Source organism: Furipterus horrens, unplaced genomic scaffold (genome assembly GCF_987537825.1).
Source record: "Furipterus horrens unplaced genomic scaffold, mFurHor1.1.pri manual_scaffold_2, whole genome shotgun sequence".
Lineage (NCBI taxonomy): Eukaryota > Metazoa > Chordata > Mammalia > Chiroptera > Furipteridae > Furipterus > Furipterus horrens.
The window spans coordinates 99983143-100000678 of NW_028327172.1; the positions used below are offsets into that span (position 1 = coordinate 99983143).

The 17536-nt window shown below is 39.1% G+C and overlaps 1 protein-coding gene across 3 annotated transcripts in view; it reads left to right on the forward strand.

Moving 5' to 3' along the window:
- GPAT3 (glycerol-3-phosphate acyltransferase 3) overlaps positions 1-17536 on the forward strand; it is a 63010-nt gene that overhangs the window by 2805 nt on the left and 42669 nt on the right. For all 3 annotated transcript variants that reach the window (XM_090266249.1, XM_090266250.1, XM_090266251.1), the window contains exon 3: positions 4501-4567. In XM_090266249.1, coding sequence (XP_090122375.1) covers positions 4501-4567 — 67 coding nt within the window. The remainder of the gene's footprint in view (positions 1-4500; positions 4568-17536) is intronic.

Here is a 17536-nt window from a genome sequence, read left to right on the forward strand (position 1 = left end):
TAATGGCAACCTAGGGCTTATCATCCTTCCACCAGATCAGCATTAGGTATTTCAAAGACATCTCTGTTAGGTGGGAGTTAGTATAGTAAATTGCTTTTCCTGATTATAGGGATAGTTTCCTTAAAAATTGTGCTAGTTGTTGCTCTGACTGGGCAATTCAGTTGGTTGGACCATCATCCCATACACCAAAAGGCAGCAGACTCAATTCCTGGTCAGGGTGCATACAGGATTCAGGCAGTCGATATTTCTCTCTCACATCAATGTTTCTCTTTCTCTCTCCCTCCCTCCCCCTTTCTAAAATCAATAAACATATTTAAAAATTTTTTAAAATTGTGCTAGTTGTTTAGTATTAGAACATTTTTGTTAGTGATGGTTTTGTGGACATACACATATGTCAAAACAATTGCAAGCCTTAAATGTGTAATTTACTGCCTATGAGTTATACTTCAATAATATTCCTGTTTCAAAAACAATTTTTAACACACCCCCCCAAAAAAAAAGAGAGAAAGAGAGAGAGAGAGAGAGAGAGAGAGAGAGAGAGAGAGAGAGAGGGAGAACATCTTTGCTGGTATTAGAACATCTTTAGTTCTGGACACTCTGCCTTGTTGTAGATTCCATTCAAGGCCCAGCCTTCCTGCTACTCATCATTTCTTAGTATGTTCCCAACTGATTTGGTTTCTTTTGCATTCCAGTTCTAAGAACATTCTGTGGGCTCTTTGATTGGAATTTGAGGTTTCTCAAGTTTCCCTGGTTACAATCTACATACCATTTTAAAGGTCATTTAGTTTTGTATATTATGTGTTCACTTTTCTAAGTTTTATTGACAATGAATGGCTTTTTCATGACCATAAATTCAAATTCTGGAAATTGAAATGTGTTGGGGTGTGTTCTGAATAGCTGATTGTGGTAATTACTATTTGTCAAGCCACTGACCCAGCTGTATGCTCTTCTCTGACTCCTTCTTAGCTGCTCAGAATTTCAGGTAATATTTACTGAGCACCTACCGTATGCTGCTATCTGTATTGCTGAATATCTCTAAATGAGTGCATAAGCCCCTGATGCAAGCTATTCAAGGACAAGACTGGAATTCTTTAAAGAAGTTTAGTGATTCTCTAAACTAGTCATTTTCAAGGGCTATGTAATAATTTCTAAGGAATATTATAATTATATAGGGAAAGTTATTTTAGGAATACAAACTATAAAAAGTAAAACTTGGCTGAGGGGGATGTGTAGAGAGTGACCCATTTGAGCCACACCAGTCAGGGCTCAACCTCAGTTTCAACATGTGTATATAGGAATATGCCTCTTCGAATTACTGTGCAGATTCAATGAGGAAAGGTGAATGAAAGCACTTGATGCACAGTAGGTGCTCACTCTTGGTGGAGTTTGAATTAAAAAATTCTTTGGTGCTTTTTTTCTTCTATGTGGCTAAAACTTAATGTACCTTCAGATCTTTGATGGGTTAGCATACACACTTAGAACAGAAAATTCCTGCCATTTATTTTAAGTAGTATTCTTTCCCTTTACCCTCTTTTCTGTCCACCATTAGTTTCCATCTTTATTTTTTTTTAAGATTTTATTTATTTTTTAGAGTGAGGGGAAGGGAAGGAAAAGAAGAGGGAGAGGAACATTGATGTGTAAGAGATACATCAACTGGTTGTCTCTCACACATGCCTAGCTGGGGACCTGGCCTGCAACCGAGGCCTGTGCCCTGACTGGGAACTGAACTGGGAACTCTTTGGTTTGCAGGCTGGTGCTCAATCAACTGAGACACACCAGCTAGGGCAGTTTTCATCTTTTTAAAAAGGCATGCTGATAATTCTCAGATGTTTATGGCATCTCTTATTATAATACTCAGTTATTATATCTGATGTTGGAAATGCAACAAATGTGCTAGGAGGCCATGGTTATTTATGACAGAAATTAACAATAAGGAAAAGCTACCAAGGCACCATGATTTTCATTTAACTAAATTCTACAACAACTCTCTGAGATAGGGTTTATTATCACTACCATTGATAGATTGGGGAACAGAGGCTCAGAGAAATAATTTGTCAACAGTGAGCAATGACCCTGTATTAGTTTGCTTGGGCTGCCATAGCAAAGTACCACAGACCGGTTGGCATAAACAACAGATATTTATTTCCTCACAGTTCTGGAGGCTAGAAGTCCAAGATCAAGGTGTTGGCATGTTGGTTTCTTCTGAGGCCTCTCAGATGGCCGTCTTTTTGCTATATCTTCACATGTCCTTTCCTCTGAGTGTATGCATCCCTGATATCTCTTTGTTTGTCCAAATTTTCTCCTCTTATAAGGGCACTAAGCAAATTGTATTAGGGTCCACCCTAAAGACCTCACTTTAATATGGTCACCTTTTTAAAGGCCATATCTCTAAATACAGTTACATTCTGAGGTACTGGGGGTTAAGCCTTCAACATATGATTTTGTTGGTGGCGGGGCACAAAATTAAACCCATAACAACCACAAAATATAATATTTTCCATCATATGAGCATGAAGTAATTGTCTTAGTTAAAGGTAATTATTATTTATATAAAATATAAAATCAGGTGCCTGTAATAAAAATACTGAGCTCCAAGATTAATAATGATCGATTGTTTATAAGATTTTACTTTCATCATATTTTTTGTCTACTTATAAATGATAGTAAGTACCAAAGCTTTAAATTGAAAAACTATAGAGCCCTGGCGGTGTAACTCAGTTGGTTAGAGCATTGTCTCTATACACCAAGGTTGTGGGTTTGATCCTTGGTCAGGGCACAAACAGGAATCAGCCAATGAATGTGTAAGTAAATGGGAAAACAATTCAATGTTTTTCTCTCTCTTCCTTTTCTAAAACTCAGTAAATAAAAAATTAAAAGATAAAAGAATAATTGTAGAAATAAACCTTTACCTCTATTGGGAAAATGTAGGAGGTCTAGAGTTTAAGTCATCAAGAAAAGAAAAAGACACAACCAAATTAAGACTGAGTCTTATTATCATTTGTGATTTGACACTTGAGGTCTGCAAGATTAGGCCTCTATTTATAGGCTCTTCTCTAAGCACAAATGGCATGTTCCTACTTGTCTCTTTGGAATATTGTGCAGGGGTCCTGACGTAGTCAGATCATGCCTTACTCTTTGACCTGCATGTATGTGTTTTAGGTTATTTATTCTCTGTCTCTTTATTTTCTTATTTATTTGAAATGTTTTTTTTCATCTCTCTTTAATTCCTCCAAGCCTAGTGATAACTGAGATTTTTGTCTTGAAATATTTAATGTTATTTTTGTTCTTTTGAGGGTGCTTAAGTTCTAATTATTACAATGTATTTTACCTTTTTCTTATTTTTCTCTTCCCCTCATTCCCACCCCAAATCAGTCCATTTAGCCAGTGTTAGCTTCTAAAATTGTAATCATCTACATACTATTTTAATGGCTTCTTTTCTAAACTAGAAAAATGGCCATTGGGATTCTCTGAAATGCTGTCAACAAAGTTAATTTGTAGTTTCTGAACTATGATGTTAATGGTAGATAATTTTGAAAAGGCATAAAAAACTGTAAAGAGCCCTGGCTGGTATGGCTCAGAGGATTAATCACTGGACTGCGAACCAAGGGGTTGCCAGTTTGATTCCCAGGCACATGAGAGGCAACCACACACTGATATTTCTCTCCCTCCCTTCCCCTCTCTCTTAAAAAAATAAAATAAGATCTTTTAAAAAAAGTGTAAAGAAAAAAATGATATCACATCTTGAAATATTTCTTTATACTGCTATGTACATTCAAGACAAAATGGAGGTTGATTTTTCCTCCTCTTAGCTTCTTTCAAATCTGTGGTTCCTCATAATCATAACATTTCCCTATCATCTTAAGACCTAAGTGACCATTTGCAGATTATTTCTTTAGTTATCGACTTCACTGATTTTTTTTCCAGCTTTTCAATACTCACCTGTCTCCTTTTTTCAAGCCTATCTTCGATGCAGGCATTAAGCCTCTTTGAGTGTATCTTACTCTTGAATGCCTAATTTGCTATGAAAATAATAGTTATTCTTTGGGCCCTGGGTTTTTCACATGTGTCAATCTCATTTGATCCTCATAGCAAACCCTTTGGGATAGGAAATATCCTCACTTTACAGATGAGGAAACTGAGACCTTGAGGGATTAAGTAACCTGAAACTCAGACAGCCTTGATGCCATAACCTGCGCTCTTGCCCAACATGCTTCATGACCTTTTCAAGGAGAAATTTACTTGGAGTACCAGGTGTGTGTGAGGGGTTTAAATGGGGTAAACGTGATCTTTTCCCCCATTATGAGGGCATTATCAGTAACTAAAACAAGAGTATACCCAGGACTTGGAATAGTGCTACATCAGAGATTCATTGAGGGATCTCTTTAACTCAAAGTAGCACCAGGGCTTAGTGTTTAATTTCACTTACGAATAAGCATGGTTTAAGTATGCTACACTGTGTCTGTGGAAGAGTTTAAATTAATACTTCTTGTTTTTAAACAGTGGGCCACATTGCGAATTGAAAAAGGAGCCCCGAAGGAGTCGGTTCTTAAAAACTCAGCTTCTGTTGGTGAGTCTTTTTCATTATAATGGTTAAAATGTCCAAAAATATGATGATATAAAATATCCCATTTACATGTACTCAATTTGAACTTGAAATATGCATAGAGTAGTGCATTCTGTAGGTCTTGGATTATTCATAATTCTGTTCAAAATAGCAGCTGAGTGTTGAATGAGTTGTTATTGTAAAGAAGGTAATATCTTCTGTTTACCTATGTGTTCTTACAAGGTATTTGTAAAGGCATGCATTTAAAGGTGGTTGTTCATGGTTTTAAAGATGTAGTCAATGGCTTAAAAAAAGGTGACTGAACCACCTGGGAGCTAAACCTATTTTTGAGGTTTTATTAACACATTATTCTAATTTGTGGTTCTCAAAGTATGTTCCACAGAGTACACCTTCTTGCTAAAGCTAAGTGATAATACATGAAATAAAATAACTTTCCTGTGAAATAAGCTTGGGAATTATACACAGTACCTTACTTTTGGAGAGCAGTATTGCACAGTAACAAACAGTCAGAAAAACCAGGCAGTAAAGGAACCTGTTTAAGTTTTGTTAGAAGAGAGTTAACAAACCAACTGATTTAACCAGTCCCTGTTTCTATTTGTGTGCTTTGCTTTTATCCTCCCAAAACCCTTTTTATAAAGGATTTTAAGAATTGTTTAAAACAGCAGGTTCATAGGGGACTAGAAGTCTATGGGAGCAGTGTCTATAACATTAGGAAAAAATGAATCACTAGATTTAATTAAAAGATTAAGTCTTTATGAACTTTTCAAAAATAATTGCTGGAACTATTTTGTGCCCATCTAATTTGGGATTAAAGAAGTCAAAATGTTAAACACTTCACTAGAAGGAATTTACCTTCTGGAGGCTTGTCTAAAGGGAATTGTAGAAATTTTATATTGTAGTGTGTTTTAAAAATAACATTTGAGTGAAAACATCTGTGCTTTTTTTTTTTTGTATAATTCATTGTTATGTTCAAATGATGGAAGCAGCTAGAAGAGTTTTTGTGGTATCTATGTAAACACCAAAGTATTGTCACTGAAAACATTTCTATCAAGATTAGATGTCCTCTTTTTACTGCCAGATACCTTTCTCTCAGATAGAGCAGACCTACTAATTTTTCGTTTTCCTGGGTTGGGTACATTTTTTCATGTGTACCCTATGTTTTAAGGACAGAACAAATTTTATTGCTGGTTTTCTGTTGCACTTGGTGAGAATTTGAGCTTTCATTGATCTTGAAGTGACTGTTTATGGGGCCCTATAGATTAGAGTGCTGGTGGTGGAGGTGCATGTCTTGGGTTATGAATTTAAAAGGGCAAAAGGTGTTTTCAATTAGGTAGGTTAAGAAGATTAAAAAGTCAGTCGATGAGGGTGGTCAGTAGCATTGGTTTAGTTTTTTTTAGCCTATATAGGTAAGCAAATATTTTCACTTTATTTATTTATTTATTTTTGTCATGCATTTGTCTCTTCAGTTTTGGTCTTTGTCTTTTCCGTGGTACCTCCAGAAAGAGTGGATGTGGAAGTGAAAGAGTGGCAATTATTGAACATTTTCTACCTATAAGGGAGATCCTTATAGGATTATTTGGGGATCCAAAGGTGATAAAGACATGGTTCCTGTGGGGAGACAAGCACTCAACAGACCTCTGTGATAAATGCTAAAATCAGTGCACAAGCAGAGGACAATGTGAGATCTAATTTAGGCTCCGACATGTACTGCTTTCATCTCTGTTAATCCCACAGCTGTGCATGGTATGCACCTCTACTCCTATCCTGTTTAGGTAGCCCTGCTCCAGGGTGTGTGCCCTCTTGATACATGCTGGTGTTTGGAGACAGCAGAGGGGCATTATTTCAATCCTAGATGTCTGGCAGAGGGTGATGAAACACATTGAGCACTGTGTGCTGGGCTGGTGCAATCTTCTGACTTTGGAGCAGCATGTCTCTGTACTGCAGCCAGCAACAGCACAGGGCCTTGTAGAGCCAGTGAAAGTTTAGGCCAGGATCACAGGCAGGTCAAGGCTCCCAGGAGTGAGGGAGCAGTCTATCGTTTGAGATATCTATCTAAATGATACAGCTCTGATAAGAGTTTTGTGGAGCTGAGATGGACAGATTAGCTCAACAGGGAAAATAGTTATATTTATTTTCTGCACCAACAAATTCCTTCTGCTGCTCTTTTTTTTACTTGGTGACATGCATTTTTGGAAACACTTTTCAAGTCTCCTCCTCTTGCATGATATTTCGTCTGTGCTTTTATTGAATATGCCACTGAAAGGTAAACCTAAGGAAATGTTATCTTTGTGTTATATTCTGTCTTTAACCATATTCTACTGTGTCTTCTGTTAAAAAAAACTCTAGCCCTGTCTGGGTAGCTCTGTTAGTTAGAGCATTTTCTCTATATGCTAAGGTTGTGGGTTTGATTCCCAGTCAGGGCATGTGTGAAAATCAACCAATGAATGCACAAATAATTGGAGCAACAAATCTATGTTTCTCTCTGTCTCTCTCTAAAAAACAAAACAAAACAAACCTCTTTAAGTTGTTGAGCTTCAGATATGAACATAAGTAAGATCTCTTTAACAAGCTGTTATTACACCTTTTCTAGGTGTAGGACTTTTCCTCATTGTTAATACAATGATGAAGATTAATCTTTTTACCCACTTCAAATAACATTCAGCTTTGGTAGGGAAGACAGAGTTAACCTCTTCCCTAGTTTTTGTCCCGGGAAGTTGATGTGCTGGAAGGCCCACACAAGCAAGAGAAGGTTCTTTTGCTTTCTTGCTTCAGCTGCGCTCTCACCATTCCAGCTGTAGGACAAATGCATCTCCTCAGATCCGGAGAGGTAGTCTGACAGATTTTAGCAACTTCTATCTTACTCTGTTGTAAATAGTGCCTGGCACCAGCAGCCCTACTCTTTGGGTATCCGACTGATTTCCAGGACTTATTATGCTATCAGACTTGAATCAGTTAGTAATTTTGATTATACTTGTAATGAATGTAATTAATTATGTCATTTTCATGCTCAAGATTACATCCACTATAATTGCATTATGATACTAGGACATTTTGAGTGCTTACCAATCTAAAGCCAGCAGTCAGGAATGAAGGTCTCCCTTTGTCCTTGCTGGGGGAGTGAGTCACAACCAATACAAATAAATAGTCTGTGACTTAGTCATTTTGGCAGTGTTCACTGGAGTGCGTGGCTGGTCTGACTCAGCACTGTGGGCAGCGGGAAATGCATGTTGCCTCCTCAGGCCCTCCTTGTTGCCCAGCTTTAGCAGGCACCACACATTAAAGATTTTGGGTCATGTGCCTACTGTTAATTAAGCCCCTTCTTAATTTCTCTTCTGCCCTGTATCTCTTGCCCTCCATTCTCTGCTTTTTCCCAACCCAAACACACACAAAGGACGCAATGATCTGGGGAAGCTTCTGGTGTTATACATATTCAGAGAGAAAAAACATGGTGCCTAACATTTCCTGCTAATTTTATTTTTGGAATTTTTTCTGTGAGACTTGACTCACAATGTTGATATCTGTACAACATTGGTTACATCATCATTAATCAAAGCCATTGAATTCACTGAAAATGTTGGATAATAGTTTGTGACAGACATTTGAGGAATATCATTTTTCTATACTCATTTTGTCTTGGGCAGGCCATTTTTGGTATTCTGTTTAGGTCAGCGAAGTTAATTTAGTGTTGTCTTGGTGTAAACTCTCTGAATACCAATCAGTATCTGCTGTCCTCAAGGATATGGAATGTAATGCATTTAACAGGGTTATCTCACTTTTAAAATACTGGAATTTGTCTAGCTACTTGTAGGGAGAAAAATAATCCAATTATGGGATATGAAAGGGTAATAGGTTGAGATTTTATTTTATTTGGCCAATTGTCTACCCCTGCTCTCTATTGGTAAGTCTCTTATGACTGATGATGATGATGATGATGATGATGACAATTTTCACACATACACAAGCCCTGGCAGGTGTGGCTTAGTGGATTGAGCACAGGCCTAGGAACCAAAAGATCTCTGGTTCTAGTGCCTGTTAAGGCACATGCTTGAGCTGCAGGCCAGGTTTCCGGCTTGGGGCATAGGAGAGGCAACCAATCTATGTTTCTCTCCATCCCTTCCCCTCTCTCTAAAAATAAATAATTAAAATATTTTTAAAAAATAAACCAAATATGACAGTGGGTATCTTTTCTTTGTTGAACTCATTTTTTGGTTAACCCTATTTTAAATATAAAAATTAAAAAAAAGAAACCAAATGAAAAAAAAGGCCTACAACCAAGACTACTCTACCCAGCAAGGCTCTCTTTCAAAATGGAAGGGGAAATAAGGAGTTTCCCAGACAAAGGAAGACTAAAAGAATACATCTCCACCAAACCAGCATTGTAAGACATGCAAAAGGGAATGCTTTAAGAAAAAGAAGACCTGGCTGCTGTGGCTCAGTGGATGGAGCGTCGGCCTGCGAGCCAAGTGTCACTGGTTCGATTCCCAGTCAGGGCACATTACTAGGTTGCATGTCAGGTCCCCAGTTGGGGGCACAAGTGAGAGGCAACCACACAGTGATGTTTCTCTCCCTCTCTTTCTCCTTTTCCCTCTCTCTAAAAATAAAACAAACAAATAAATAAATTTAAAAAAATTCAACATTAATATCTAAAAAAAAAAAAAGAAAAAGAAGAAAAAGAGAGAGGGAGAGGAACACAGGTACAAAGGGAAGTGCATAAATACCTGTCAATAATAACCTTAAATGTAAATGGGTTAAATGCTCCAATCAAAAGACATAGGGTAGTGGAATGGATACAAAAACATGACCCATATATATGCTGTCTAGAAGAGACCCACCTCAAAACAAAGATATACAGAGACTGAAAGTGAAGGGATGGAAAAAACTATTCCAAGCAAATGTACATGAATAAAAGGCTGGGATAGCAATACTTATATCACACAAAACAGATTTCACAGCAAACGCCATAAAAAGAGACAAAGAAGGACATTTCATAATACTTAAGGGAACAATCCATCAAGAAGGTATAAGCCTGGTAAACATATATGCACTCAACATAGGAGCACCCACATATATAAGGAAAATATTAGATGACTACAAGAAGGATATCAACAGCAACACACTCATAATAGAGGATTTTAACACCCTAATATCAACAATAGACAGATCTTTGAAGCAAAGAAACACCAAGGATATTGAGACATTGAACAACACACTAGAGCAAATGGACTTAACTGATATATATAGAATTTTCACCCCAACGAAGCAAAATATACATTCTTTTTAAGTGCACATGGGACATTTTCAAAGATAGACCACATGGTAGGACACAAAACAAGCCTCAACAAATTCAAGAAAATTGAAATTATATCAAGCATCATCTCAGACCACAATGCCTTGAAACTAGAATTTGACCTCAAGGAAAAAACTCAAAGACATTCAAACTCATGGAGAATGAATAACATGATATTAAATAATGAATGGGTTAGCAATGACATCAAGGAAGAAATCAAGAAGTTTCTGGAAACAAATGATAATGAACACAGAACAGCCCAAAACCTATGGGACACAGCAAAAGCAGTCCTGAGAGGAAAGGTCATAGCAATACAGGCATACCTGAAAAGGATAAAAGAATCTCAAATTAAAAATCTAACCCTACAGACTTCCAGCCAAGATGGAGGCATAGACAGACATGCTGCATCTCCCTCCACAACTAAGAAGGAATACAACTACCTCAAAACTAGAAACAACCAGAAGTTCCAGAAAATCATAGTTCATGGAAGTCCAGCAAACAAGGATATAAAGAAGAAATACTCATCCAGACAAGTAGGAGGGGCGGAACCCAGGAGGAGATGAGATGACACAGTGTGGTGGTGGCAGCAGTGGCAACAGCAGCAGGCTGGCGGAAAGTGCAGTTACACGTTTTAAAAAGTCAGGAGGGACACCTGGGGAGCATTCCCGGCTCCTCACCAGACCTCGAAGCTCACAGTCCCAGCACCAGGGAAAATCAAGCCTCATTGCTTCTGACTGTGCGAACCAGTGGGGATTGGGTGGAGGCAGAAACTGCGGGTCTCAGCAGAATCTGCTTGTTTAAAGGGCCCCCATGGACCTAGAACATCCACGGACTCACCCACTCTGGGAATGACAGCTGGGGCAGCAGCTAGAGGGGCGCCAGTCTGGTGCGGAAGTGGGAGGGGTGCCTGAAAAAGGGATGAGTGCTTGGCAAGCGGCATTGTTCCTTCTCGGACCCCTCCCCCCCATACAGCACCACAACATGGTGAAACAGGTCGCCCATTGTAAGGCTCCCCCCCTTACAATGTAGTAGGAGCAACAGCTCTCCCTGGGACATGGAAGCAAACAAACACGGGAGACTTCCGGCCAAGATGGAGGCCCAGACTGACATGCCCCGTCTCCCTCCACAACTAAGAAGGAATACAACTACCGCAAAACCAGAAATAACCAGAAATTCCAGAAAATAAATGGAAGTCCAACGTATGAAGTTATAAAGAAGTGGTGCTCATCTGGACAGGTAGGAGGGGTGAAGCTGGGGAGGAGAGGTCAAGCTGTACAGTCCGTGGCAGCAGCAGTGACAGTGGCAGGACAGTGGTAAGCACAGACACCCGTATTTAAGGGGAGGCGAGACGCACCTGGGGAGCACCCCCGGCTGCAGACCAGATCTATCAGCTTGCGATCTCAAAGCCAGGGAAGGCAGACCTCCATTGCCTTGAACTGTGAGGCCCGGTGGTGGTGGGGATGGAGGAGGAGGCTCCCAGTCTCTCAGCGGAGATTGAATGACAGGAATTCATCTTGGACCCCCACCCCCGCAGAAAACACCCGGTTGTGATGAGTGCACAGGCCCCCCCGCCCCCATAGCGTAAGAGTTGTGACAGCCCTGCCTAGGAAGCAAAGGTAAACACAAAACGGTCAGGATGGCACAGATCATGTTAGAGATCCCAGTGACGCAGCTGTCCAGACAGCAAATTTCTAATCTAACGAAGCAGCAGATAAAAAATCTGCGGCACAGATCAGAGCTTTGCTTATAAAAGCACTTACAGACCTAACAGCAGATCTTAAACAAGACAGGGAAGGAATGGAGGCTAGTCCTGCTGAAATGAACAAAAACACATACAAAACTAGTGGTGAGGGCAAGAAAACCAGGGATCAAATCAACACATCGGAACGTAGAAAAGGAACAAACAGTTAACCAGTGCAGAAAGAGGAAACGAGAAGTGAAGAAAATGTGGAGAGGCTCAGAAACTTATCGGACAGCTATAAGTGGGCCAACATCCAAATCATAGGGCTGTCACAAGGTGACGAAAAAGAACTAGAAATGGAACAATTATGTGAAAAAATAATGAAGCAGAACTTCCCTAACCTGGGGAAGTAAATACACTTACAGGTCCAGGAAGCACAGAGAGTTCCAAAACAACTGGACCCAGGGAGAACCACACCAAGACACATTATAATCAAAATGTCAAAAATTAAGGATAAAGAGAGAATCTTAAAAGCAGCAAGAGAGAAGAAGAGAATTATGTATAAAGGGGTCCCAATAAGACTCTCAGCTGATTTCTCAAAAGAAACTCTGCAGGCAAGAAGGGACTGGCAAGAAATATTCAAAGTAATGAAAATCAAAAACCTACAACCACAAATACTCTATCCAGCAAAGCTGTCATTCAGAATAGAAGGGCAGAGAAAGTGCTTCCAGGACAAAGTAAAACTGAAGGTATTCATTAGATCCAAACCACTGTTATATGAGATGTTAAAGGGACTTATATAGGAGAAAGGATCAAAATTATGAACATTAAAATGAAAGCTGTACCACAACAACCAACAACAGAAGCTAGGGAACTGAAACAAAGGCAAACTAAGTAGGCAATAAGAGTGTGGAAAGAATTATAGGTATGGGGAACATTATGGGGGGAGGTCAGCAGGGAGGGAGAAGGGGGAAAGAGAGGGAGATGGTGCAGGAATTAGGAAGCATAGTAGGAGGGAGTGGAGTTGATAGGAAGATGTTGAGAGGAACTATGTGCACAACCAATAGGCATGGACTAAGGGGGTGGGGTGGACAACTGGAGGGAGGGATGTCACTGGGTGGAGGGGAACAAAGGGAAAAGAAATTGGGACAACTGTAACAGCATAATCAATAAAGCATATTTAAATAAATAAATAAAAGCTTACCATTGTAAAAAAAAAAAGAAATCTAACCCTACAGCTACAAGAACTAGATCAACAACAACAAAGAAAGCTCGGGGCAAGTAGAAGGAAGGAAATCATCAAGGTAAGAGCAGAATTAAATGATACTGGGACTAAACAAACAATTCAAAAGATCAACAAAAGTAGGAGCTGGTTCTTTGAAAAGATAAACAAAATCGACAAGCCTTTATTCAGGCTCATCAAGAAAAAAAGAGAGAGGACCCAAGTAAACAAAATCAGAAATGAAAGAGCATAAATCATGACCTATATCATAGAAATACAAAGGGTTGTAAGAAATGACGACAAACAACTGTACGGCAAGAAACTTGACAACCTAGATGAAATGGACAAATTTCTAGAAATATGTAATCTCCCAAAACTAAATCAAGAAGTAGAAAGCCTGAGCAGACTGATAACAAAGAGTGAAATTGAAACAGTTATCAAAAACTCCTGGCACACAGAGCCCTGTACCAGATGGCTTCACAGGCGAATTTTACAAAACATTTAGGGAAGAACTAAGGCCTACCCTCTCAAACTATTCCAAAAAATACAAGAAGAGGGAAAACTCTCAAACTTTTTGTGAAGCCAGTATTACCCTAATTCCAAAACCAGGACAAGACACAACAAAGAAAGAAAACTGCAGGCCAATATCGCTGATGAACATAGATGCTAAAATCCTCAATAAAATTTTGGCAAACAGGATACAGCAACACAATAAAAAGATCATACACCACGATCAAATGGGATTCACCCCAGGGATGCAAGGATGGTTTAATATTTGCAAATCAATAAATGTAGTACACCACATAAACAAAATGAAAGACAAAAATCACATGATCATCTCAATAGATGCTGAGAAAGCACTTGATAAAGTAAAACACCCATTTATGATGAAAACACTCAGCAAAATGGGAATAGAGGGAGCATACCTCAACATAATAAAGGCCATATACGAGAAACTCAAAGCCAATATCATACTCAATGGACAAAAACTGAAAGCATTCTTCCTGAGATCAGGAACAAGACAAGGCTGCCCACTTTCTCCACTCTTATTCAACATAGTCTTGGAAGTTCTAGCCATAGCAATCAGACAAGAAAGAGAAATAAAAGGCATTCAAATTGGAAAAGAGGAAGTAAAACTGTCATTATTTGCAGATGACATGATAGTGTACATAGGAAACCCTATAGACTACACTAAAAAGCTACTCAAACTAATTAGCAAATTTGGCAAAATAGGGTACAAAGTCAGTGTTCAGAAATCGAAGACATTTCTGTACACCAACAATAAAATGTCAGAGATAGAAACTAAAAAAAAAAAATCCCATTCACTATAGCAATAAGAAACAATAAAGTACCTAGGAATAAACTTTACCAAAGAGGTAAAAGACCTGTACTCAGAAAACCACATAACACTGAAGAAAGAAATTAAGGAAGATACACATAAATGGAAGCAAATATTATGTTTATGAATGGGAAGAATCAACATCATTAAAATGTCCATACTATCCAAAGCAATTTACAGATTCAGAGCAATCCCTATTAAAATACCAGTGACGTATTTCACAGACCTAGAATAAATACTTCAAAAATTTATATGGAACCAAAAATGACCCCAAATAGCCACAGCAATCTTGAGGAAGAAGAATACAGTAGGAGGAATCATAATACCTGACATCAAGCTATACTACAAAGCCACTGTGATCAAGACAGTCTGGTACTGGCAAAGGAACAGACATATAGATCAATGGAACAGAATAGAGAGCCCAGAAATAAACCCAGGTCTATATGGTCAACTAATATTCGACAAAGGGGGAAGGAACATAAAATGGAGTGAGAAGAGCCTCTGCAACAGATGATGCTGGGAGAACTGGACAGGGACATGCAAAAAAATGAAAATAGACCACCAACTTAAACCACACACCAGAATAAATTCAAAATGTCAAAGACTTAAATGTAAGACGTGACACCCTAAAAGTCCTAGAGGAAAACATAGGCAGGAAAATTTTATATATCCCACGTAGCAATATTTTCACCAATACCTTTCCTAAGGCAAGGGCTCCTATACTATTCTTAACACCCCACTGTCTATTTTGTACCTACCAATTATGCTTCTTAATCCTTGCACTATTGTCCTATTCCTCCTCTTCCTGCCCTTGCAGCTGATAAACCTCCAAATGATCCCCATATCTATGATTCTGTTCCTATTTTGGTTTTTTGCTTAGCTTGTTTTTGTTTTTATTTTTTAGATTCTGTTGCTGATAGTTGTGAGTTGGTTGTCATTCTAATATTCATAGTTTTTGATCTTCTTTTTTCCTAAATAATTCTCTTTAACATTTCATATAATAATGTCTTGGTGATGATGAACTCCTTTAGCTTTACCTTGTCTGGGAAGTATTTCATCTGCCCTTCCATTCTAGATTATAGCTTTGCTGGATAGAGTAATCTAGGTTGTAGGTCCTTGCTTTTCATTCTTTGAATACTTCTTGCCTGCAAAGTTTCTTTTGAGAAATCAGCTGATAGTCTTATAGGCACACCTTTGTAGGTACCTCTCTTCTTTTCTCTCGCTGCTCTTAAGATTCTCTGTTTATCTTTAACCTTTGATATTTTAATTATGATGTGTCTTTGTGTGGTTCTCTTTGGGTCTAGCTTGTTTGGGACTCTGTGTTTCCTGGACCTGTATGTCTATTTTCTTTGCCAAATTAGGGAAGTTTTCCTTCATAATTTTTCAAATAAGTTTTCAATTTCTTGCTCTTCCTCTTCTGGCACTTCTATGATTTGGATGTTGGCATGTTTAAAGCTGTCTCAGAGGCTCCTAAGCCTCTCCTCATTTTTTTTAATCTTGTTTCTTTATTTTGTACTGGTTGACTGTTTTTTTCTTCCTCATGGTTCAAATTGTTGATTTGAACCTTGGCTTCCTTCCCTTTACCACTGATTTCATGTGGATTTTCCTACATTTCACTTATCTTAGCCTTCACTTTTTCCCTTCTGCGTTTGCTCTACTCAAGCATATCTCTCAAGTCTGTGAGCAGTGTTGTCACCAGTGTTTTGAACTCTACATCTGTTAGGTTGGCTATCTCCTCACTTAATTCTCCCACTGTAACCTTGATTTGCTTCCTCTTTGGGGCTATACTTCTCTGTCTCCTCATCTTAATAGCCTCTGTTCTGCCTCTGTGTCTTAGGTAGAGCTGTCACACCTGTTCCATTGTAAGGTATGGAGCCTTAGGTATTTGTCAGTACTGGGGGACCTGTATGTGGGGGAGGGGTTTGAGAGGGAACAATGACGCTTGCTCAGCACTTGCCTCTTTTCCAGGCACTTCTCCCACTTCCTTATGGGACTGGTGCCGCTCTAGCTGTTGCCCTGGTGTGGTTCCCAGATTGGGTGTGTTTGTGGATGTTCTAGGACTGTGGGGGCCTCTAGACAAACAGACTCTGCTGAGAGACTGGCAGTTTCTTCCACCGCCCCAACTCCCACTGGTTTACACAGTCAGAAGCCATGAGGCTTAATTTCCCCCAGCGTTGGAACTGTGAGTTGCTTGGTCTGGTCTGAGGCTGGGCTCACTCTCCAGGTATCCCTCCCAACTTTTACAATGTGTGACTGCGCTTTCTGCCACCTGGCCACAGCCACTGCCTTGCTGCTGCCACTGTCACACTGGGTCCTCTCTACCCTGGCTCCCCCCTTCCTACCTGTTTGGATGACTATTACTTCTTTATATGCTTGTTTCTTGGACTTTGGTGCAGTTTGATTTTCGGGTAGTTCTGGCTTTTTTTAGTTTTGAGGAAATTGTATTCCTTCTTATGGTTGTTCAGGGAGGCAAAACATATCTACCTTTGCCTCCATCTTGCCTGGAAGTTTTCTCAACCAAATATTTGAAGAAACAAATCTAGTAAGAACATTTAGCATTTTAGTCATAGATACCATACATGAAAGTCAAATCATAAAGTTAAACATTTTAACTGAAGGCTCATTTTCCAATGGAGTTTTATGGGTGCTTCTGTGTTGTGGGACTTCTTGTTTAACCAAGTTGGTTATGTCTAAATCAACAAAGTTAATGCAGGCTGTCAGTCAAGATGTGGGTCAACAGTATATTGAATGGGGTGTTAATATGAAACTGCCTGTTATTCTTCATACCTCTTTCTTTCCTTCCTTCTTCGTCTCTCTCTCTCTCTCTCTCTTTCCTTCTTTTCTTTAACTCCTCACCCAAACATTTATTCATTGATTTTAGAGAGAGAGAAAGGGAGAGAGGAAGGGAGAGAGAGAAACCTCAATGCAAGAGAGAAGCATCAATTTGTTGTCTCTCATATGCATGTAGATGGGGGATCTTAAGCACCCGGACCAAGGATACACGCCCAAACAGGAGACCAAACTGCAAACTAGGAATGTCCCCTGACCAGGAATCATACTGCAATCCTCGGTTATGGACTGATGCTTCAACTAACTGAGCCACACTGGCCAGGGCAATGCCTGTTCATTTTTCTGGAATGATGACTGACAACTGATTACAGTGTCCACAATTCTACCCCACTTATTGTTCAAAAGAAGTACAGTATTCCCTTACTTATCGCGGGTATTACATTCTAGACCCCCGCGCGATAGGTGAAAATCCGCGAAGTAGGAACCTTACATTTATTTTAGTATGTATATATATTTTAAGGCTTTATAAATCCTTCCCACACACTTATAAACCGTTTCCAGTCTCTTATTAACCTTTCCCACTCGCTTATTAACCTTTTCCACACTTTTATAAACACTACTTACGTTCTTAAACATATTCTACACTCTTAAAC